General features: G+C 41.7%; 1 protein-coding gene across 1 annotated transcript in view; it reads right to left on the bottom strand.

Moving 5' to 3' along the window:
* Positions 1-898: 898 nt before the first annotated feature.
* The window catches only part of PALMD (palmdelphin), a 58,012-nt gene continuing 34,217 nt past the window's right edge, over positions 899-24,693 (bottom strand). The window contains exons 4-8 of the mRNA XM_083157050.1: positions 12,886-13,000; positions 11,598-11,628; positions 11,105-11,218; positions 7,823-8,800; positions 899-3,722 (exon numbers count right to left, since the gene is read on the bottom strand). Coding sequence (XP_083013176.1) covers positions 3,679-3,722; positions 7,823-8,800; positions 11,105-11,218; positions 11,598-11,628; positions 12,886-13,000 — 1,282 coding nt within the window. The 3' untranslated portion in view covers positions 899-3,678. The remainder of the gene's footprint in view (positions 3,723-7,822; positions 8,801-11,104; positions 11,219-11,597; positions 11,629-12,885; positions 13,001-24,693) is intronic.

Raw genomic sequence — 24,693 nt, forward strand, 5'->3', positions numbered from 1 at the left:
CTTGCAATACGTGACAAAAAGCGTATGCAGCAAGTACCTTATGGACAAGATCAGATCATATCTAGTTCACGCTGCTTTAGCATATCCCATACAATTTGAACTAGATGCAATGCAATCTAGTCCAAAATGCATGGTATGCATCACACCGTGTATGGGCAGCATTACAAACAGGTAGAAGCCACTGCTAGAAAAAAAACACACACAGTATGTATGTATACACTAGGGCAGTGGTAGCTAACTCGAGAGCTACCTACAGTTCATGTTTTCTAGATCACCTAGCTGGGGCACAGGTGCACTCAATACTGACTGACACATTATAAATGATCCACAGGTGGAGCTAATTACCTCACTTATAATTCTGTGAGGAGACCTGGAAAACGTTAACTGTTGATAGCTCCCGAGGATTGGAGTTGGCTACCCCTGCACTAGGGTATAACATTGTACAGAGTGAGAACCTAGTGTTTTACGACTAGTGTTATACTTTCTGGTACTTATGTATTATCTGGGCTCCCATGTTAAATGCACCCCATTTTTTCATACCCCTACTATCCAACTACGCATGGAGTTGATTTCATATAGTGTGGCGAGCGGACGTAGTCTCATAAGAAAAACGGGAGCCCAGATATTACATAAGTACCTACTTTCTCACTCTGTACAATCAGTTATACCCTAGTGTTCTACTACTAGTGTTATACTTTATAACTGATTGTACAGAGTGAGAAAGTGTAACACTAGTAGTAGAACACTAGGGTATAACTGATTGTAGAGAGTGAGAAAGTATAACACTAGTACCTGTAGTAGAACACTAGTAGGATAAACACGGTAAATATGTGAATTTGTGTACAATCACTGTGATAGTAACTATAAATACACAACAACCACTTGTCTTTAAGCATTTATTTTCTTTGCATTACTGGAGAATTATATGGACATCACAAATAAATAAAAGTAGGCCAGAAAAATACATTCTTAAGACAAAATAAGGCACAAATTTCTTATATAGTATAATAACCATTTAATAGTTTATAACCAGAGTATAATAATGCAATTGACATAACTTGTGCTAGTCAGGACCAGACCTGTGTAATTCTGGTATTGTACAAAAAAACGAATGATAGAATGGAACTCAGCACTGCTAGAAGCATTTGTATTTTACACATTAATATCAGTCACTAGCAAAAATAATCTTACAAAAGTCTCATAAGGAAATAAACGGATGGAAAAATATAGTGAAACTTCATGCTACCGCTCCCAACACCCACATTTTATGACTCACTATTTCCTCGGTTACATGTTAATTGATGTTCATTGTTTGCTCAATACAACTGTGTACAGGCAGTGGGCGCTAGTATAGATGGCTGGCTATATACAGGGAAACAACACATACCAATATAGGTTGATGCCAATTTGAGACTATGGGCCTGATTCAGACCTGTTTATTAGGCTGCGTGTACTCGCAGCCTAGCGAACAGGTCATCCCCTCGCATGCAGCCAAAGGGGAAAGAATTAATTTGATTGTTGCTGAATGATTTCTCTCCCCTTCGGTAATAAAAGTCAGTCTAAAGAAACTTATATTTCCACTGCAGATCGCCAAAAAAAGGGGGTGGGCACTAACATAACATGATGTCAGCCACCCGCCCAGAGCAGACATTGACCCGCCTGCTGTCCCAGGGAAACACCCGGTCCCATAATCTGATATAGCATTCCTTATCTGCTCTATTTTGGATGCTAGAGAAATATATAGTTAGATAGATACATATGACCTCCATAAGCGAGCACCCACGGACTTGTAGAAAGTAATACTCAGAGCTTTGAGTTTTTGCAAGCTTTCGGGCCTTTATTCTAGCCCTTCATCAGGCAGCAGCATCATCACCTTCACACAATGCATATGCGTCAAGGTGCAGCTGTGATCTCTCTTGCAATTAGGTGTTCATGGAGAAGAGATTGATAGGAAATTACCGTAATCAGGTGATGTTGGAAAAAAGCAGCCGTGTCCGGGCATTTATCTGCCATCCGCACCTGCATCACGACTGCAGTGTCAAGTCTGCTCAACCTCCATGTTTGTTTTTGTGCTTATGCTGCGTATGCAATTGCATAATAGTTTGCAATTGCTCCATTTGGCGTATCTTTCCATTTCTGGGCGGCAGTATCACTTGCTAACATGAGCATCTCCGTTGCCTACACAATCCCACTATTATTTACTTACAAACATGAATTAGTTCCATTGAAGATTTATAGGTACAGTAGGTATAAAATTATGTCTAGATTTGTCTTTTTTTGAAGTCCGTACCTGGTGTGTTTCTTAAAACCCATAAATAATTCTAAAAAGAAATAAAAATAAACTTACAAAGCAATTAAAATAGATTGTGTGCAGATGTTCTATTAGTAGACCCACATTTATATCTTCTGCTAACCGACTGTAGTTCCCCCTTTTTCTCTGCTCACCCATTTGTTCAGGGCCACATAGAGTAAACGGCACATTGGGCAGCTGCTCAGGGCCCCACACATCTAGGATCCTTATAGCAGTTGTGAGTGTTGTTACAATCAGAGCAGCTGGGTAGCATTCTCAGCCTGTCTCCCAGTCTTCTGATTGGGTAGAGAACTATCCACCAATAAGAGGTCTGACAGCCAATTACCATATGAAAGCATGTCAAAGAGGGCATGGAATCACAACAGCAAGTTATTTTTAATTGGTTCCTATATATGGGTGTGTTGAAGCCTCAGTGCTTTGCTTTGCTATGATCTTGCTATAGGACTATAACGGTCATGGTCCAAGCCTATATAGCAACATAAATTAAGTAAATTTTAACTCTGCCTAATATAAATATCATTGTGAAGAGTTAAATATAACATATACAAAATAATGACATGCAAAATGAGACAACGCTATACTCCTTTTCCTTACGATTGGGCCTATGTGGTGTCCCACCAATCTGGTCCTGAACCTAAGAGATAGGAAGGAGACTCTGGGAATATATTATAGAAAACTTTATTAAAAGTATGTTTTAGTAAAAGATGCAGAAGTTTATAAAGAATGATTATATCCGTGGAATGACAAATACCTTTGTCAGTATTTATACACAGCTGCAGTAAAAATTGCTCTACTGAGGAAACATTCTTTCATCACAGACGCACCAATCAGGAAAGTAGGGCAGCACTCACCTGCTCCCTGCACAGTGAGCAGACCTTGAAAAAGAACAATTCACCAATTACATAACTAACTGCATTTGGTTGGTGTCATTATGACGCAGATATTTCATAATGTAATAATAATAAAAAATAAAAAAAAATCAAGCTCGTAAATGCTTGGGAAGTCAAGACAGATCTTGCCTGAAACTGCTTCGGTATCATGACAACAGAATAAATGCAACAACAACTGTCAATGCCAAATATGGCGGTTGCTAAGTACAGTACATATTGCATCACATTCCAAAGCTAAATGATAATATGCTTCCAATAACAAAATACTTTAACTTGCATAGCTTTAGCCACATAGCAATAGGGCAGGAGACAGGCATTAGTGACCCTCCAGCTACTGTATAGTCCAAAAAATAGTCCCAGCTGGAGTACCATGAGATGCCTTGAGCTGAACAAAAAAAACCTCCACGTAAAAGAAGTATACACAGATCATCCGGAGTTCTTCCTCTATGGCTGACAGTTTCCAAATGGTTATGAGTCTTATATCACTTTTTTCCCCAACTTGGCCATTCTAATCCTTAATGCTGTGAATAGACAAGAGAACAGTATAAAGAATTTTGTTTCGATTTATTTTGTCCCCCAAAAAAATAACAGAAAATTTACCGGCACCAACTTAATTTTTTGATTAGTTTTGAAATAGAAAGCGGACATCGATTAGACTTCTTGGGCCACATGCACTAAGCTTCAACAGTGATAAAATGGAGAGTGATAAACAGCCAGCCAATCATCTCCTTCCTGACATTTTTCAAACACAGTCTGTGACATGGCAGGCAGCAGCTGATTGGCTGGCTGTGTATTACTCTCCATTTTATCACTTTTGAAGCTTAGTGCATTTGGCCCCTTGAGAAAAAAAAAAGGTACTCTTTACCTAGCACGGCGCCCATCGTGGTCATCGCGGGCATTGAATGCACTAAAAAATCGGGTGCGACGCGATGGCCGCGATTTCCCATAGGGAACAATGTTAAATTTCTCAATTGACCCGATTTTACTGTTCAATGCCTCAATTGACACGATTTTTCCATAGGAAACAATGTTAAATGGCCCACAGAGGCCAAATACCCACCCTGAAGTGTGAAATGGCCCCCACAAGATCAACGTGAACCCGAAGCATGGCGAGCGGCGGCGGTACGCGTCCTATGACCTTTTCATACCCCCACTATCCACGTCGGCGTGGAGTTGAGAATAGAATAGTGTGGCGAGCGCAGCGAGCCACCGAGCCCGAAGCGTGGCGAGCGCAGCGGATACCTGTAAAGCCCGCGAAGGGACGCGTTTACCTGTGAAGGTATCCGCGTCCGCTCGCCACGCTTCGGGCTCGGTGGCTCGCTACGCTCGCCACACTATTCTATTCTCAACTCCACACCGACGTGGATAGTGGGGGTATGAAAAGGTCGTAGGACGCGTACCGCCGCCGCTCGCCACTCTTCGGTTTCACGTTGATCTTGTGGGGGCCATTTCACACTTCAGGGTGGGTATTTGGCCTCTGTGGGCCATTTAACATTGTTTCCTATGGAAAAATCGTGTCAATTGAGGCATTGAACAGTAAAATCGGGTCAATTGAGAAATTTAACATTGTTCCCTATGGGAAATCGCGGGCATCGCGTCGCACCCGATTTTTAGTGCATTCAATGGCCGCGATTTTTTTACCTGCGATGCCCACGATCAAAATCGTGGGCGCCGTGCTAGGTAAAGAGTACCAAAAAAAAACTGTTTTAGTACTATTAAACATTCTGGGACAACTGTAGTGCGTGAAAATCAGGAAGTGAAGTATTTCCCTTTTTTAAATCGGCAATCATTTACACTGGGGAAAAAAAAACCTCAGGTTAATCTTGCCATATCAATTATTGCCGCTTTAAAAATAAAATGGGAAACCTCACAAAATCTCTCACTTTCTGATATTCACACCCTATAACATTTGTCTTACTGTATTTAAGCATCTGAAGAGTTTAAAATGTTTCTAGAGAGACACCTCGCCCCGGATGTTGTTAATGTTATTCCACATAATAGTGCCCTAGTTTAGCTGTGCTATGGTTAATATTACAGTATGTCAGATTGGTGCCTAGGGCCCAGCAGGTCTCAAAAGGCCCCATAAAGATATTCTGGCTGTCCAGAACATTCCACATGATATCATGACCAGGGCTGGATTAAGGGGGGCCCTCAGGGGGCCAGTACCCCTGGACCCCCTCTATCTAGGGGCCCCCTGTGGTTGGTTGGCATGTATTATTTTTTTTGTGCATGGGAGTGGGGTAGTGCTGCAGCTTCACCTATCCGTCAATGTGATAATGATTAACGGTGCTGAGCATCGGGAGCCAAGGCACACTGACTGCACAAGTGTGCAGTGCATTACTGGAAGTTGACTAAGTCCCATGAGACTTTGCATAAGAGGTCAGAGGCTGAGAGGCTTTAACCAGCAGCAGCGGCCTCATCATGGGAGGGTTTTTAATCAGAGGCAGCACTGAGCCTCCCAGGGTTCCTACAGAGTAAGGTACAGTATAATGCGGTATATTTTCATATTAATACCCCCATGCAGTTATCCATTGACCAAGTTTATACTGCCTTTACTCTGTGTTTTGACAGTGTAATATTCTCTTGTGCAGTTTGCGGCCAGTAATGACAAGTGGGAGGGGGACCCCCTGTCTATAATGCCCCCCCCCCCCTCCCGAAGGCTTAATCTGGCCCTGATCATGACATCACATATACCTGCCCACAGTCCCTTTGATAGGATAAAAAATGTTTGGACTCAAAATATGGTTTCATCCATTGTACAGTAAGTGGGCAGTTAGGTTACTGTAAATGTGACACTGGTAGTAAGCCTACAAACAGGATCTCATGGACCTACAGCTCGAGAATGTTAGAAGCAGGAGGGCCCCAAACTGGTATCTTGCCTATGGTCCTATGAGATCTAAAACAAGTTGTATTTGAAAAACGTTGAATGGTTTGTACTTTCGCTCTCTCCAGTTGATTACTGTCCAAGGCTCAGTACAGTGTTACGATGCAAGTACACAATATGCAACACTGTATCCCCAATTCACATTATGTTATAAAGGGCAGAATGTTCCAACCTTGTGCAGTATATCCCACCAATACCAGCCGCATTTGTACTAATATATGCGATTGGTATAGAAAAGGGCAGCTCTTCTGAGAAGAGCTGCCCTTTGCGATGAATGCCAATCCCTGGACTTTTGGGTTTATACGCAGAAGGACATGTTACTGTAGCTGTGGGGGATGCAGAGAGAGATCCGATACAGTAAGTAGCTGTTATTACCCTCCACAAAGTAAAGTGGAGAAAGATACATTACCAACTAATCAGCTTCTGTCATTTCTCAAACGCAGCCTGTAATAAGGCAGCTAAAAGCTGATTGACTGCTACTTTATCTCTCTCCACTTTATCATTCTCTAAAACGTAGTACATCTCATCTTATGTCACATTAAAGTGTTTCATCCCATATTATGTAACATTATAATGTCCCTCAGTTAATTGTATGGGCAGATCCAGGAGGGTTATTAGATATATTGTAGGCCCAAAAGTTTGTAAGGTCCCCTATGTACCCCCATTGAATTTTTTAAATACATGTTACTTTGATAGGAAAAGTGGACCCCTCTCAGCACTGGGCCCCACATCAGCCACACTCCCTGCACCCATGGTAGCTACACCATGGTGTATTATCCTCTTTGTTATGCAAATACATGTTTTATTTGCATGCAAGGTAAATACATACTAATTTTGCAGGTAGTCCATAAATGCTGGATAACGTAACAAATCTCTTTACACATTTTTATTCTGCCCCACCTGCATTGCAATATAGCTAATAATTGTTTTTTCTTTTTTGCTTTGCTTCAAGCTGAACCAACCCCAGAAATGCAGCTTGCGCACCTGGCAAAAATAGCATTGCATTTTATATATAACCATTGGCAGGGGAATTAAATCCTAAGTCATGTGACATCACAATGTTCAGAAATGATTCTGGTTTGGGAGCAAAGCAAAAGCAGCAAGTCTCTTTGTATTTGGAACAAGTTGCATAACTCTTAAGATTTTGGTTTCATAAATAGGAAAATCAGACATGCAACGAAAGCTTACACCTGAAAAATGTGGATGACTCCTTGGCTCAGTTGCAGGTCCTGGGGGGTGGGATAAAAATGGTTGGACAGTCCCTGAAAAGTGGGACAGTTGAGAGATATGATGTTGCAAGTAGGATAAATACTTGCTTCATTTGCATGCAGCCCACAAATGCTGGACAGCTTTATCTTTACGCTGCAATTAAGATTTGAATTTGGACACACCCCACCCAAATCTCTCCGCACATTTTACATCTGCCCTACGTGCAGTGCATCATGCTGTAAAAATGATTGGCTTTGTTTTGCTTTGCTCTCAACTCAAACCCATGTGTTTTATCTTTATGTAGTGTAAGGGAAAAATAGGGCAGTTACTGCCATGTATTTCCTTCGTCCAAGCATTTTGGAGCCTTTGTGGACCACCACTTAGAACTGAATTGCTCCCATAAAGTAGTATAAATGTAGGGGAATGGGGAATTTAGTCATTTCCTGACCCAGGGACAATGGAAAGTGGCAGCACCACCATATACAGTAATTAAGGGACAACACTGGCCCTTTGTCACACCATTCTTACCTGTTAGCGATGGGTCCTCAGTGCCATCATCTATGATCGGTTTGTATACAGGGGGATAATTATTAGGTCCAAGGCTTGCTTCTTGTTCTTGTAAAGATATTGAGTTCTTATACGTGTGAGCACCCTGCAGTGCTATGTTGTGTTTTGGTAGTTTCTGTACACTATTTGGTATAGAGGCATTAGAAATGTGCTGTGATTGAATTTCTGGTGGGTAAATCAGTCCTTTCACTGGTTTATCCTCTTCCTTGACATAATCATCATCATCGTCAATGACAACCAATTCAGCGCGAATGACTCCTTCATAGTCGGTTAGTGGTTTGCTGTCATTTTCATCTGCATTCTTGTAGCCCATGAAAATCATAGTAACTGGTTCCGAGTCATCTACGTAACAAGGTGTGGCATGGACAATGTTGTAGTGCATATCGTCTTCTACAGCAGTTGGAGGGTATGTATTGGTGTTCATAAACACAGCGCTGTGATCTTCCATCAGATGAGGTTCCACGTTGATTGCTTGCTTATTTTGTGTGATGACTTTTGGCTGAGAAAATACTGGCTCCTTTGGTCTGGACTCATTGACTGGTGGTATATCTTCTGGTACTACAGGACTTTGACCATTTCGATAATCCGTGATGACAGGAGAGTGTTGGCCATTTAATCTCGGTGAGACCTGACCTTTGTGATTGGCAGAACTGTTGAATTCATATGAATATACAGGTTCATGATACTCTGCAGGGGACAATGTGTTTTTTTCAGTGGCTTTCCTCAGAAGATCTTCCACTTCCACAGGAGCAAGGCTATCTACTCCATTTTTTGCCACTTTTCCTTCAGAGTTTACAGCGTACACGGACTTCCTTCCATCATCATATACTTTCACTCCTGTGTCTTTAAACTCATTTGAGGGCAATGGAATTGATGATAGCACTGTGTTTTTCCCAGTCTTGCTATCTTTCTCAACTTTGATTTCCATGGCAAATAACGCTATACAAACAGAGGCAAATGGTCACTTGTACATAAATGCATTGTTACATTTGTTTAAGACAAATAATTTAATGTAAGTGTTTTGGGCAGATCAGGATGTATGAATTATGGATATAACATGCTGGTATCCTAAAAGACTGATATTATAATACACTGTGTGCAAAATAATAAACCTCAACTTTTGAGGAAATGCTTAATGATTGGCTGTATTAAACCAAACTATTTTTATGGGACCCCATCATACAATAAAATTAATTACAGGACCCCGGCAAGTTACTGCAGAAGGTCATCACATCACATGTGTAGGCAGCAGACAGCACATACATGGCAGCACTGTGGAGGCACAAAATTATGTGAGGAGTCTAAAATAACAGACAATTCAACAGATTATTCAGACTCCTTGAATCACTGACTGAGATTACAAAAGTAATCAGCCTGATGGTCAGCAGCATGGAGTTGCAAACCCCATGATGAGAAGGTTGGGACCTAGAGTTTGAGAACCATTGTATTAAACAATGTACAGGTTGAGAAACTTCTGAAAGATCAGCTTCTTTCTAAATATGAAACTCTGAATATGGAGCATCATAGATAATGTGTTCTAAACTATATTTAAAAATGATCCTGTTCTTTGCCAGTACATTCCTGCCATTTACCATGTCATTGATTAGTAAAGTACCTCACTCTGGGACAGATGTACTAAGCTTGAAAAGTGAGAAAATGAAGAGTGATAAACCACCAACCAATCAGCTCCTACCTGCCATGTCACAGGCTGTGTTTAAAAAACGACAGGTAGGAGCTGATTGGTTGGTGGTTTATTACTCTCAATTTTATCGCTTTTCAAGGCTTACATAGAATTTGAAACATAGAATTTGACGGCAGATAAGAACCATTTGGCCCATCTAGTCTGCCCCTTTTTTTTACCCTTCAGGTAATCTCAACCCTTTTTAATTCTTATTTATTTGTAAGGATATTCATATGCCTATCCCAAGCATGTTTAAATTGTTCTACTGTCTTAGCCTCTACCACCTCTGATGGTAGGCTATGTAAGCTAAGGCTTTTTACATCTAGCCCTCTGTAGGTGTAGGTGTAATGCTGGCCACACATCAGACCAACTTTCCTCCAACCATCCAACTAGTATAATAATAGAATAAAAACCTGGTACTGGATAGGAGCAAATGTAATTTGTGATTAAGTAATTTGTAATGAAGTAATTTGTTTCCAAAATCATAAAATGGACAACAACTGTCACTCAAACAATGTACTGTAACTGGACCTATTTGATATAAACAATTTCACTGAATGTTTTTGTCCATTCTCCTGAGTTTGTGAGCAAATTGCTTATTGGCATTTGCCCCCATACAGTACCAGATTTTCAGTCCAACCAACCAACTAGTTGGATGGTGGGAAGAAAGTAGGTATGAAGTGTGGCCAGCATGAGGGGAAGCATGTGGTGCTCATGTCTGTATGTAAGACAGAATAACTAACTACAGCAGTTATGCAACTTGTCTCTGGGGGGGGGGGGATATTTAATAAAGTGGTTAGCAAGGTTATCGTGGGTATGAGGTGGCTTCTATTTAACTATACTTTATTTATAGTGTATGTAGAGTCTTTACACGTGGTTGAGAATAAAGAGTGTGAGCTTCACTATTCCCTGTAAAGCACTATGTATTATGTTTGAACTATATACAGAACTGTTCAGAAATTAATAAAATAGAATACCTTTCTAGCACTATGTGCATGCACAATACAATATAATATAGAGCTCTGAACCATACATAAGCGATCGTCATCCTGTTAGTATGTCTTCTCACTTTAATGAGAAATTCCAGCTAATATTAAATTATAAAATATCCCCATATCCCAACTAGTGTCCCATTACATAGTAGCACATCATGACCTTCAACTATTTGGGGAAGTTCACCTTCAGCAGTGCTCTAACTGGTCCTGGCTTTATCCTGACACTGTTATTTATATAGTTACATGGCTCTGTACGCATGCCGTATACATGCTGTGTACACACGGTGCAATTTTGCTTGCGATTCGATTCTGATTCAATTGGGATCTAATTGAATGGCAAGCAAAACGTATTTGATATGGATTATATAGTACAGATCTGTACTATCTTTTGTAAAGTTTGATTTACACTAAACAGGAGCACGCATTGAGATAGAATCGGTATCGAATGAGGCTGAAAACCATTCAATGTCTATTTGATTTCGATTCGGTTTTGAATATATAGTCAAAATCCTTATTCTTGCCCGTAACACTGGATGAATATTATCAGCTCTCTAAGGTGCATTTTACCTTTTCTTGGCTCCTCCCCATTCTCAGATAAAGCGCTCTCCATTCTCCTAATAAATGCTGGTTTATAGGACGGTGGTAAATCAGGTATGCCAGCATAAATGTCTCGTACTGGTTCTGTAAAAGAAACTACACATAAGCCGAGGATGTGACAGCTGGATCAGGCATTAGGATTTGGTGCAGCGTAATGTATGGAATTAACAAAATGCACATTGTATTGCTGCAACCAACAAATACTTTTCTGTACGATTTATTAATGGATACATTGACAATGATGGTGTTCTATAATATATATCACACTAATCCATGTATATGTCTTCATTTGTGTAAGAGATGAGAATGGTGTTGTATATGACCAGCGGCAGTAGCACTATTCTCATTCTTGCATCTGATCACATTTACAGTACTCTGCAGTTTGGAGAATCTCTTTCGGTTACATCTGTATCTTATACATATTAAATAGCCCATCTTGAGTAATAAGGATCAAATACTGTACCTTCTCGAACTTCATATCTAACTGCGGCTTCCTGCAAGCACAAACATGAGGAGATTAGGGTATGGTGATGTACTATTTTATTTAGAACCAACTTCTTTTCTAAAAGCACAGCTATAACATGTTACAGTATTTTAACTGTATAGGTGCCCATACACGGTGCGATGTGTTGTAGGTGTGATTTGAACTACACAATGGTGCTGTACAATTTGAACTTCAGTTCTATGCCATACTATGCGATTTTGCTATGCAATTTCAATTGAATGCCATTTCAAAACGCATACAATAATCGCACTTATCAGGAATTTTTTTTGTGTTATCTATTCTTCATATATAAATAATACAACAAATAATATTTACAACAAATAATATTTTTCCTCATGTTTGTACAACAAATAATATTTTTCCTCATGTTTGTACAGATACAATACACAATACCTTGGTTGCTAGGTTTGGATGTATACCCGGCAGTCTGGATGCCGGGTATACATGCAAGGGGCCCCCTAAAGATATCCTGGCCATCCAAAATATTCCCAGAGGAGCATTTTGTGACTACCGCGTGAAATCATGAGTCATGACACCACACAGACCTACCCACACTCCCAAAGTCCCTTTGATGTTCTTTGATAGGATTAAAAGTATTTGGACGCAGGAAATGGTTTCATCCACTGAGCAGTAAGTTGAGCAGTAACATTGGCCGTTCCCCCATGGGCATGACCCACGTCCGTCGCCCCAAACCCCCCGCCCACACAGCTCCATGCGACCGTGCCGGCGACTATGCAAGTTGCCGCGTTTGTTCACACAGATGACCTGCACATGCAAATAAGCGCAGTCCATTACCATCGCTCAGCGTTGCAAATTGGCAATGATTAGTACCAACCAGAATTATCTCCCCTATGTAAAATCAATCAGGGATCAATCTAACAACAAAAATCTGAGAAAACAACTTTGAAATCTAACTATTACTAATGTATTTGCATAGAAGATTTAAGCCTCATATACACTACACAATTTTTTTTAAACAGATCATGTACATGTGCCCTTCTGAGTAATATGTTTTTTTTTTTTAAAAAGGTGCAATGGGCATACTTAATATCGTCAACAATCAATTTCATCCTCGATACGGGTCAGCCAGTGTATTCGAGGTTGTACTGGAATATGATAGTTCATTCACTAATATTGTTTGCTGTAAATGTAGTTATTATTTAATGCTTATACCTAAAAGTACTGTACTGTATGCTGCATCAACACAATTTCCTTATTACTGTACATATTGCCATATTTTACATACCTTGATGATGTCTTCCGTAGTTCTCTCTACAGACTTCAGTCTCTGTAGGACACGCACCTCTTTGGCAGAGAGCTGGGTTTCCTGTTTTTCAAGATCATCAATTTCTCGCTCAAGTCTGAAATTCAAACAAATTCCAATTCATGAATGGCAGAGTATTCTTTGCTCAGCAAATTAATTTAATTCAGAATTTTTTATTCCTTCCAATTTTTGGAGCTTCGCCCAAAGAGATCGGCAGTTAACTTAGCACTCACAGAGTACTGAAAAATCGATTAAATGTACCACTCTCCGAGCATTTATCGTCTCCTGTCTAAGTGACTCCTTGTATACATTTACATCCAGCAGCAATAGTCAGAACCATTTTCCTGTTAAACTCCATGTTGTGCGAGTTTATCATTTAAGGTGAAATGTACTAGGCTTTGGAAATTAATAACGTGGAGCCAGATAAAGTATCAGCCAACCAGCTCTTAGCTGACATTTTTCAAACACAACCTATAACATGACAGCTTGAAGCTGATTGGCTGGTACTTTATCTCACTTCATGGCATAGTAAATTTGCCCTTTAGCCTTTTTTTTTGGGGGGGGGGGGGGTTTATGCCCTAAGAATAGTAGGGAGACAAATTGAAGAGAGAAGTGCCCGCCTAACTGCCATGTTAGAGGCTATGTTTGAATCAGCTCCTAAAGCTGGGTTGGTACACACCAGGCTGACCCGACAACCTATCTATCTAAGCGCTGGTAAGTATATAGACGCCTATATTCACAAGCTTTACGGCATACTTGCACACTCAACCAAATTGTTTTGGAGACTACTAAAGTGAATTGGATGAATCGTGTCCAATCCAATATGCATGAATATTTAACATGCATATAAATCCCAATTCCGTTTTCCCGGCAGGGATGGCGGAATCAGGACTTTTTAACATGCTAAGTATCCCAAATCTCCAATCATCGCTGTCTGAAGATCAGCACATCTGGTCGGGGGAACGGTAGTGCTGACGTGCAGGATTCCCTATCACATATAATACATCCATGACAAGGAATAAACTCACAAAACATGACTCAGTTACATGTATCAGGAGGAAACAAAGGAGTTCCAATATTGCCTTTGATGAAGAAAGAAACAGGAATTATACTCTACTAAACAAGACCAGACAAACCTTGTATTTTCATGAATATATGTTTGTTCACACAACAAACAGCACATTACAAAAGAGCCACCATAATTACTGTATGTTCTAATGACATAAACAACAATTCTATTTGCCTGAGGCTTACACCGTTCTCAGTATTGTTCTGTTCTAGTAATGAACCATCTGTAATATCAAACAACAGCTGTGGTCATCTCTATATTCCCATAATACACTGGTTGTTTTTAAAAGGTGTGACATTCCATTTAAACACCAAGGTGTCCATGGGAAATCCTCTAAAATTCAGGGATGCTATATGTCTAAGGGGTCGATTACATTATTAAAACATTATTTGTACTAAAATAGTGTGAAAAGGTTGCTTTCAAATTGTTTTAGTATCACTTGAATGTATTAAAGGGCTTTTGGATCAGTTTTCCTGAAAAACTGCTCCAAATCCTTTCATTTGCATTTTTTTTAAATAACCAGATCGCATTTCCCCTAATTATAAAGGGAAATGTGATCTGCCTGAATTTAGTAAAACAAAAATGTAAGCTTTCTCTGCCCCTAGGCAGACAGAGCAGTGCAAAAACAGGGCCACTGTAATTAGCTATGGGTGTCCGATGCACACAAATGCTGATTACAGTGTAAGCAAATCAAATTAAATTAAAACAATTCATGTCTACCTACAGTACTCAGGGTCCAGGGAAAACTGTGCTGGTCATCGGGGCTCCCTGCTGCTTATGAAACCCCAGGTGCAGTAATGCTAACCATTACACCATCCGTGCTGCTATGTTTAATAGCCATGCTAAAGAGCTTAAAGGCCATGACCACCAGGTGAAGGATGCATGCCGCCCGCTGCCAAACTGTGTAAGAAATCAGAGGGGCCCCATATTTTCTCCTTCAGCCACATCGTCTTTTATTTGTTACGACGAGTGGCTGGCTGTAGTGCATGGCCATGGCCCATAGTGGGACCTCCATCTGCCAGGCCCATTATTGAATCCTTGTTTGGACACTGGTGCTGGAACATTCCCAATTTGATCTCGCTATCTTCCAGAAACATAATGGTTGAGTTCCAAATGTTTGTGCTGCATACCAAAACTGAAACCGTACCGTGTCCTCATAATTCTACCAAAAATGTTATTTCACTTGAAAATGTTTGAAAGCTTACAGTATATAACAATATTCTAAGTGTATCTTCTAAATTACTTAAAAATACAACTAAAAAGGTACCAAATATTCATTGGAAAAAATCACAATCATTCTATTGTGGAAAAAAAAAACAAGGAGCCATGCACCCTAATGTTGTCCTAATTGTGTACTCCAACACAGAAATCTTACTTAAGTACAACAACAAGTACAACAATAAATTCCGGATTTACCATCAGAGGCAGCAAAACCACTTTCCATACCCTCCAACATGACCCACTCCATTAGGTAAAATGCTCTGCTCCTGGACTTACCTCTTACTGTATAATTGCATTCAGCTGTGTTGAAACTCCTTTCTCATCAATTAACTAGTTCAATACAGGTGACTGCAATCATGCAGTAACAGGAAAATCCAGGAGCAGAGCATTTTTTACCTAATGGAATGGGTCATGTTGGAGGGTATGACTTCCGCAAAAGCCAGCGATGTCACAAAATATTTGCATTCACACTCTCTCGTGTATGTAAATAATCTTGTGTGTCTATTCCTCTCTGTCTCCCAGTTCCACATTTACTGATCAGGTTGGCTCACAGAGGGCAGGGGTCTGGGTTCTGTCACAACATTACAAAAGTTCACAGAGTGATGAAGTTCGCCAGTCCTGTGCTGTCCCCTGCTGGAGACCACATAAAACCCTCATAGGGTTTCATCTAAGCTGTGGTTATGCAACCAACCTAACCTCTTTTAAAGCATACATCTGTTATGTGTGCTGCACCAGGGAGAAGTACGAATTCTTATTTTATTAAACTTGATCTGCCTGCCTAAAACAGAGATGTGCGGGGATCGCCATGTTTTGGTTTTGGGTCTATTTCATTATTTTGTTTTGTTTTTACCAAAACCAATATAAAATATTTTGGTTCACTCTTCAACACATTATTAGTGGTTTGCCCTGGCCCAGGGCCTGCTGGGGAGGAGCCAAGTGCACAAACAGCGGGACCTCCAGAGTTTTTCTTTACAGGTACAAGATACTATTTATTATTATTTATATAGCAAACACATATTCTGCAGCGCTTTACAGAGAATATTTGAACATTTACATCTGTCTCTGCCCCAATGGAGCTTACAATCTATATTCCCTACCACATGAGCACACCGACATTCTAGGGTTAATGGGGCAGATGTATTAAGCCTTAACAAGAGATAAATGCCAGGGTGATAAGGAGAGATAAATGTCCAGCCAATCAGCTCCTTATGAACTTTTGTCAAACACAGCCTGTATCATGGCAGTTAGCAGGCGATTGGCTGGACATTTATCTCTCCTTATCACACTTGCATTTATCTCTTGTTAAGGCTTAATACATCTGCCCCAATGTGTTGGGAGCCAATTAACCTACCAGTATATTAATGTGGCCGGAAACTGGAGTACCCGGAGGACACCCACGCAAGCATGAGACACATATACACACTCCGCACAGTTAGGGCCATGGTGGGAATCAAAGCCATTACCTCAGAGCTGGGAGGCAGTAATGCTGACCGTTACACCATCCGTGCAGCCCAGAGGCTGATAACAATTTGTCAGTTCCAGAGTCATTCACACTCTGGGAGATCACAAACGCCGACAGACAGAATCTTGCGTTTACAGATGACGAAAAAATAATACACAGGGGCCCGTTGATAAATCACAATCTAAAGATTTTGGGAAGCTACCAACACGTACAGCACTGCTTACAATAAATGGTTTTGTACCCGTCCGTTGTATTAGATTGGTAACAGCCCTGGTGCAATCATATTCACAGTACTTAACACTGTATGTAAATGTCAACATAAACAAAGGGCATTTACAATTTGATTAGAAAAGTTGAGTGTAAATCAGCTGACATTTACGCTGCCATGGTAACAGGTGGCAACGTCTAGCTAACACTGTAATTGATATTTTGTGTTCCAAATAAAAATGTTGTTATCTTCAAACGGCAGCAAGAGCTCAGACATCCTGCAACACTGAGCGTAGTGACTATTCACAGATACAGGGGTATATGGAGGGTATAGGAGAGGTCTGGAAGCACCATGGGGGACTTGGGTATTGACGAGAGAATCAAGATTTTCATTGATACAATTGGAATGTGTTTCTATTTGTGGCCAGCAAGTAGCACTTTGAAGTATTTGCCTTACTGTGGCAGCATCACCATTTCACATAACTATGTTAATCATTAGCAAGTCTATAGTTAGTAAAACCATAAGATTGAATAGAAGAATGTCCATGTATGGGCAACACAGTCCATAGACACTGCAGGCATTCCCAACAAAGGTCCTATCTTCGGGAGCTGCCTTATGTTCCAAACACTTGCAAGGTTTATAAATATAGTTATTTTATAATGACCAATTTATACTCCGTTTTATTTTTTATCATATAGTTGACGAGACATAGTAATTATACAAATTAATATACAATACAACACTAAAACTGCAATTCAGCTGTAATCAAGGGTCGATAAAACAAACCCATTAATACAACCAGGTGAATCCATGAACTAATTGGTGTTCGGCTGATCACTATTACAAGTGCTGTAAGTGAAGTTTGACATGAGGGCAGCCTAGGAGAACATCACAGATGGAAGCACATTGGGTCTTATTCTAGTTCACTCTTTGGGCCTTATTCTGGTTGGTTCGGTCGGATGCGTGTTTTCGGACAGGAACCGAGTGTTCTTAGCCCCGCCTTCCGTACGGATCGCTTACACCGTCCGAATGCGGTAAGATGCCGACCGAATGGTCCGCGAGTGGATTTTTCATGTGCACACCTCCTCCATCAGTGGGAACCTCCCCCATCTTTCGATGGTCGCCAACCATCGAATGCTGGACCGTGTGGTCAGGCAGCACCGAATGCTCCAGACCACTCGGGCATTTCTCCGTGCAAAAGCAGGGATATGGGCGGGCAGCTGGCATCCGTATATGCCATATGTCCGCCCCCCCACACATGCGTCACGGACGCATTATCATACGTACGCCCAGCGTTTTCATGGGAACGCCCATGAAACGCGGGGCGTACACATATGGTAATGAGCCCAAATAGCCCTTCAGACGACCCCCGCTCCACCCCCTGTTCGGATTGCTACAACCGATCATTTTCTGTACAGAATTCACGCCGTATTCGGACGTGCACGGTGTTCACACATGCGCAGATACGCCTCTGCACATGCGCAAACACCAACCATCAGCCGGCCGTCCGCAGTCGGAACCATCCGACTCAACCAGAATAAGGCCCTCTCTGACAAAATCCTTCTTAGATGGACAAAACCATGTGCACTGCAGGGGGGCAAATGTAAAATGTGCGGAGAGAATAAGATTTGGGTGAGTTATTTTGTTTCTGTGCAGGGTAAATACTGGCTGCTTTATTTTTACACTGCAATACAGATCTCACTTTGAAGTAAAACCCCACCCAAATCTAATTCTCTCTGCACAAGTAACATTTACCCCACCTGCAGTGCACATGGTTTTGTCCATCTAATAAGGATTTTGTCAGAAATAGTGAACTAGAATAAGGCCCATTACCCACAATGGGTCTGTATTCTATTACTTCATAATCTCAACCTCACACTAGTGTAAAGCTGTGTACACACGGGGGCGATAGGGGCTGAAATCGCTGGGAATATGGTCGCTGGCGACCATATTGTCCCGTTTTCAGCCCCATTCTTATCGCTGGTTGCAGGAGCTTGCTCCTGCGACCAGCTGATTACCTCTGCGGCACTGCCGGCAGAGGTTCCCTTTCATCAGCGACCATCTCTGGTCGCTGATGAAAAGGAGACACTGAGCAATATATTTCCCCCTGTGTACGGGGCTTAGACATACCCAATAGTGCCATCAGCTGCTAGGTAACCTGGCTTTAACACACACACATACAGTACACACATACAGTACACACACACACACACACACATACACTATGGAGGTTATTCTAATTTAAATCGGTCCCCTGCATGTTCGCACGGGGGACTGATTTTTAGCATCTGCACTGGGCCTGTGGCCCCAGCTCTCCTCCTGGCTCCTGCTGCTATTGAAAAATGGCCATCACAAAATGTCCGCCCCCTTATAGCAGATGCTAGAGTAGGCTGCCGCCATTTTGTGGCAGCAAGAGGCAAGGCAAGGCAGAGTTTGATGGATGGGGTATTTTTACTGGGGGGGGGGGGAGGGGGAGCGTTGCTTAAATTTTCTGGCGTGGGAGTGGTGTGTGCAAATTTTGAAGTTACGCCACTGAGTGATACTCCCCTGCCCACCCACCCGCTTAGCAAGTAAAGTTGGTGGTTTGTGTGGTTGATGATTAGATTCTGGCTGAACAACAACATCGTAGCCATACCCTATGCTTTTCAATGCCTTCTTTGCAATGCCTGGTTACAGTGCCTAGATACCGTGACGGTCACCACGCCTCCATCCTGCCTCCTTTGTGCGTTTCCACCTCCACCCCGCCCTCTTTTCCTATTACCCCACATCCTGCATTGTTCCATGCCTGAGCCAACCAGTCTGCTCTCCCTGAGAAAATAGCCAAGAAGTGAATATTATCATGACTCAACGTAATGGCTCAGTGGCAGAGTCCCCAGAGTGCATGTATTGCAGTACAGTTATTGATCACCGATTATACACTATATACTTTTCATTTGCATATGTAAACATGTTTTTGCTCTATACGTACTGTATGGAGCCAGAGCCAAGTCTCAAATAATTACATATACAAAATATGTATATAATTACTGTACAGATAAGATTAGAACCAACCCAACCTCCTTTATAAACCCTACACTCACCCCTTGTTCCTTTTCTGTACTTGACCTTGGCCCTGCAGTATACCTACGTGTGCTCCCTAGTTTTCTCTATCTTCTGTATCTGTAGGCCACCGTCCTCCAGGAGTTAATCAGTGCACATACTGAACACTGACATGAGATAGAGACTTAACAAATGAGATAGAAGATGAAAAGGTCACTGCTCTTTAGTGCTCTGCAGAAATCAATATGTCATGTGCTAAATATTGGAGAGATCCCACAGCGTCTTCAAATAGGCATTATTTACACTTGCCTTAAAATAATTATGTATTTGTAACTGACCTTTCTTTCTCTTTTACCAGTACTAAGTATACATTCATATTGACAGGACAGGACAGACAATTGCAGGACTATCCTGGTGCTCAGAACGGGCCATCTTCAAGGAAAAGATGACGTTTTATGTGAATGTAGTCGGATGGACTTAGGGAGTTATAGGATAATATCAACATCAAAATGTTGATATTTATCATGTAGATGTTGATAAAATGTTGACCTATTGTCCCGAATGACCCAGTGGTGACTTACCTGCTCCCAATAACTCCAGTAGTTCCTTTAGGGTCCCTGCAGTCGTATAACTTTTGTTTCTCTTCTAGTACTGTATGTACTCTCAACATTGTTAACTATGTGTGCTCCCACATATCATTAACAACCCCCTCTCTCGTCTGTTCAGTACAGACGAGGGAGGACCTCGTTAACTAGGGCCATGCTGCAGCAGGGCCCCCCCCCCCATCAGCATCGGCAAGTGTGTATGCCCTTTGCCGATGCTGGTGCTGTGCTGGATCCCTGCCACCAATATCACTAGTTAGTTACACACATTGCATAGTCAGGCTTTAAAATGTATGCAAATATTGTACCTGCAGATTGCTATGCATCGGTATTTCCTAAAAGACACAGGGCCAGATGCACTAAGCTTCAAAAGTGATATAATAAAGTGATAAACAACCAACCAATCAGCTCTTGTGTGACATTTTTCAAACACAGACTGTGACATGGCAGGTAGGAGCTGATTGGCTGGCTGTATATCACTCTCCATTTTATCACGTTTGAATCTTAGTGCATCAGGCCCACAGACACATCCAACAAACTGTAACCTCAGTTCAAATCCATGTTTTGTCTGTTCAGAACACACAACTACTTTTCTCAAAAATGTAATTCAAAATTAGATGGAACATAAAATATATATGGATAATGGAAAACAATTGTACATTTAAAACTTAGATATTCTTTTTTTTTTTTTTTGTAAAAAAGTCAGCTATAATCATGAACACACAATGGTAATGAGCGTATAATGATGTTCATCAGCCTTTCCACCTCTCTGTGACCTACAGTAGCAGTATAAAGAGTCTAATTTTAGAAAGTGGAGCTCGTTATTAGTTCAGGTGAACATGACCTTAACTGGAATAAAGGATCATTCTAATTACAGGAGTGGAACGTGCTAAGAAATCTGCTTACTACTCTAAAGCCCCCCCATCCACTACGCAGACATATCTGAAGCTGTAAATCTGTCAGGTTTTCCCTTTAACTCTCCCAGGAATCTGATCTGACCCTGGGCTAAAATTTTCACTCTATTCACTTCAGATACATCTGATCAGATCTATGATGGTCTCCTGACAGCTTCAGATCAAATGGATCTTTGGTGCAGCACCTAATAAGATCAGAAGATTTAGAAAAAGATCCGCGGGAGCGTGCAACCGACCGATCGGTCAGAAATCAGCCAATAGGCAAAAAAATAGTTCTAGTGTGTGGGCACCTTTAGATTCTTTCTTTTTTTTTTTTTGTCAGATGGATCAGCCACACATAGGGAACTCATATTTGGACTTTTTTTTTTTCAGATCGATCTGCCAGATCCATCTGAATTTGAAGAAAACAGGCCAAATCTGACTAGTGTATGGGGGGCCATACGTACTGCTAATTCTGTGCTAAGCTATTGCTACTATCTTAACAGCTAAAAAATACCACTGTATTTGAAAGTTTGGTGATAAAATTGTGGCCAGCACGCATGGTGTAATGGTTAGCATTACTGACTCACAGCACTGAGGTCATGTGTTAGATTCCCACCGTGGCCCTAACCAGAGTTATGTATATTCTCCCCATGATTGCGAGGGTTTCCTCCAGGTACTCCGATTTCTTCCCACAAGCCAAAAATACTATAAGCCCTGGAATGTCTGTGTCTGCATGTACATGTGGTAGGTAATATAGATTGTAAGTTCACTAGGGCAGGGACTGATGTGAATGTTCAAATATTCTCTGTATAGCGCTGCAGAACATGTGTGCGCTATATAAATAACTGGTAATAATAAAGCGGAATTCTCATTAAAAAAAACCATCAATGCAGGTGCCTGTGTCTTCAAAATTGCTAAACTATATGAATAATGTGATTTTTCTCCCAATACCACATCTAAGTCACTGAACATAAAATATAGTTGCTATCGGCTAGATCTGATGTTGGTATTGTTATTATAGGAGTAGTTCCCAGCCCACTGAAATGGTGGAACATCATAACAGTTGCACAACCGAATAGAACAACAGTTTGAATTGCTCTGTCAGGTGCCACCTAGCGGCTGCCATAGAGGTGAGGAGCACCTAGTGGGTGACAGGGAGAGGCAGAGAGTTACAGAGAAAAACAGTGGCTAGCAGGAAGAGGGCTCCCTAATCCTCAGGGGCCCTTGTGCACTGCGCCTGCTGCATCATTGGTTGTTCTGCCTAAGATCAGGGCCGGTGCAAGGCACCAGAGTGCCCCAGGCAAGTCAGGGTGGGGGCGCCCCAGTGTCTGCCGCCCGGGTACCTGTCCACACGGCGCACGCTGATTGGCTGAATCTCAGCCAATCAGCGTGCGGCCAGTGTTTACAAAACAGAAGCGCTTCCGCATAGCCCGGCGGATAGCGCTCGTTATTTCTTATTGACTGCAGGGACCCCCCGCTGCCAGCTTTTACGCACATATAAGCAGCAGGACAGGTACCCGGGCGGCAAGGGGGGCGAAATACCGCCCTCCAGTGGCCGGCGCCCTAGGCAAATGCCTAGATTTGCCTAGTGGTGGCGCCGGCCCTGCCTAAGATTAGTAAAACTTTATAAGGACTGCACAGGCAACAAATATTCTTTACATACTGTAGTTGTCATTCATTTTATTTACTGTCCTTTTGTAACAAAATACAGTAAAAACCCATGAAAAAAACTAATTTCAACCTTCTGACTGTCCACCTTGCCATTGTCCAACTAATGCTTGTGTCAACGCTCCAATCCTTCTGACAATATTCATGTCAACCTTATTTAGATGTTGACATAAGGCCTTTCAACCTTCAGTGGTCGACCCATTGCACGTCAACCTAACTTGGATTGACTCTATGCCCATAGTTATATTTACATACCTCCCAACATTGAGACCCTGGCAGGAGGGACATATGTGCATCGCAGGTGCGTGCTCGAAATTAGGGGGTGTGGCCTAACAAAAAGGGGGCATGGTCTATTAGCAGCATTCCACGAGGCCACACCCCATTTTGACATTGAGGGGGGCATGGCCAACAGGCTCTGTGAGCCTCTAGCCATGCCTCCACACCCTCTGGCTGGGGGCATAGCACTGCTCAGCCAGTGACAGAGGGGACTCCCAACTGTGTGGAGGGATTCCCGGGAGGGACGCGGGAGTGTCCTCGAAAAACTGGGACGTTCCCACAGTAAATGGGACAGTTGGGAGGTATGTATGTATCTGAGTAGAAGGGGGTGTTTGCAAGGAGCAAACCAAAAGACAAATGTGCCTTTTTGGGCGCACTCTTTATTGTAAAAATTTATTGATATGATTAATACATTAAAACATAACTTTTAATTGGCTTCTTACACTAAAATACTATGAGCATTCTACCGTTTCCGATCAATCGCTCGGTGAATATTCAATTTTTATTTAACCGTCAAAAGACGATAATCACATATAACATGGAAACAAGACATAAACCGACAGACAATGAACAGCATACTGTATCACTGGCTTATCACAAAGTGCAACCCAATATCTGGTCACACTCAGAATTTTAATGGTATCAGCAAAATATCAATTATCTACTGTTTTATCAAAAGATATATATGCGATGCCTCAGCAGAATATCAGCTGACAGCTCAGCCGCTTCAGCTCTGACCCTCTCTCATGCTAATCGATGGAAAGTACCAGGTGAGTTGTTGCCCCTTATAATGAGATGAAAAAGAGACAAAAGGTGGGGAAAGGGAAATCCTTATCAAAAAATTGAGAAGAGTCACCCCAGTGAATAGTACTCCTACAACCGGTGGCTCCTGTACATCTGTTGTTCAATCACCCGTCTGAGTTACCAAACAGTCAGGTCGCCAGGAGTCTCCTCTCTGGTTAGTGAACTGGCCCCATCCAGGCACTGCTGGATTATGGCCTCAATGGGGTATACATAGGTAACCTGTTGGACTGAGTGTTGATAGAGAGTACCAGGTTGGTTGTTACATGGGAGTTAAGGTACAGTTCACTTCTGCTGTCCAATTCAGCCACATGAGTCACCTTGGTGCTTTGCAGTATTGCAAGGAGACACTGCGGACTGAATGGATGAGAGAGTGTTTTGAAAAAGGTGATTCCCAGTGATAGATTGTCAGTTAACCACTGAGTGGGACTTCTGCTTTCAGAGATCTGCAAGCATCGAATCACTGATGAGAGAGCCCCAAATAAATGGATACCTAACCGACATGCGATAGAGTCTTATAATTAGATAGCAAGTAGGATTGTAATGAA

The sequence above is a fragment of the Crinia signifera genome, chromosome 8, assembly GCF_055691185.1.
Source record: "Crinia signifera chromosome 8, ASM5569118v1, whole genome shotgun sequence".
Classification (NCBI taxonomy): Eukaryota; Metazoa; Chordata; class Amphibia; order Anura; family Myobatrachidae; genus Crinia; species Crinia signifera.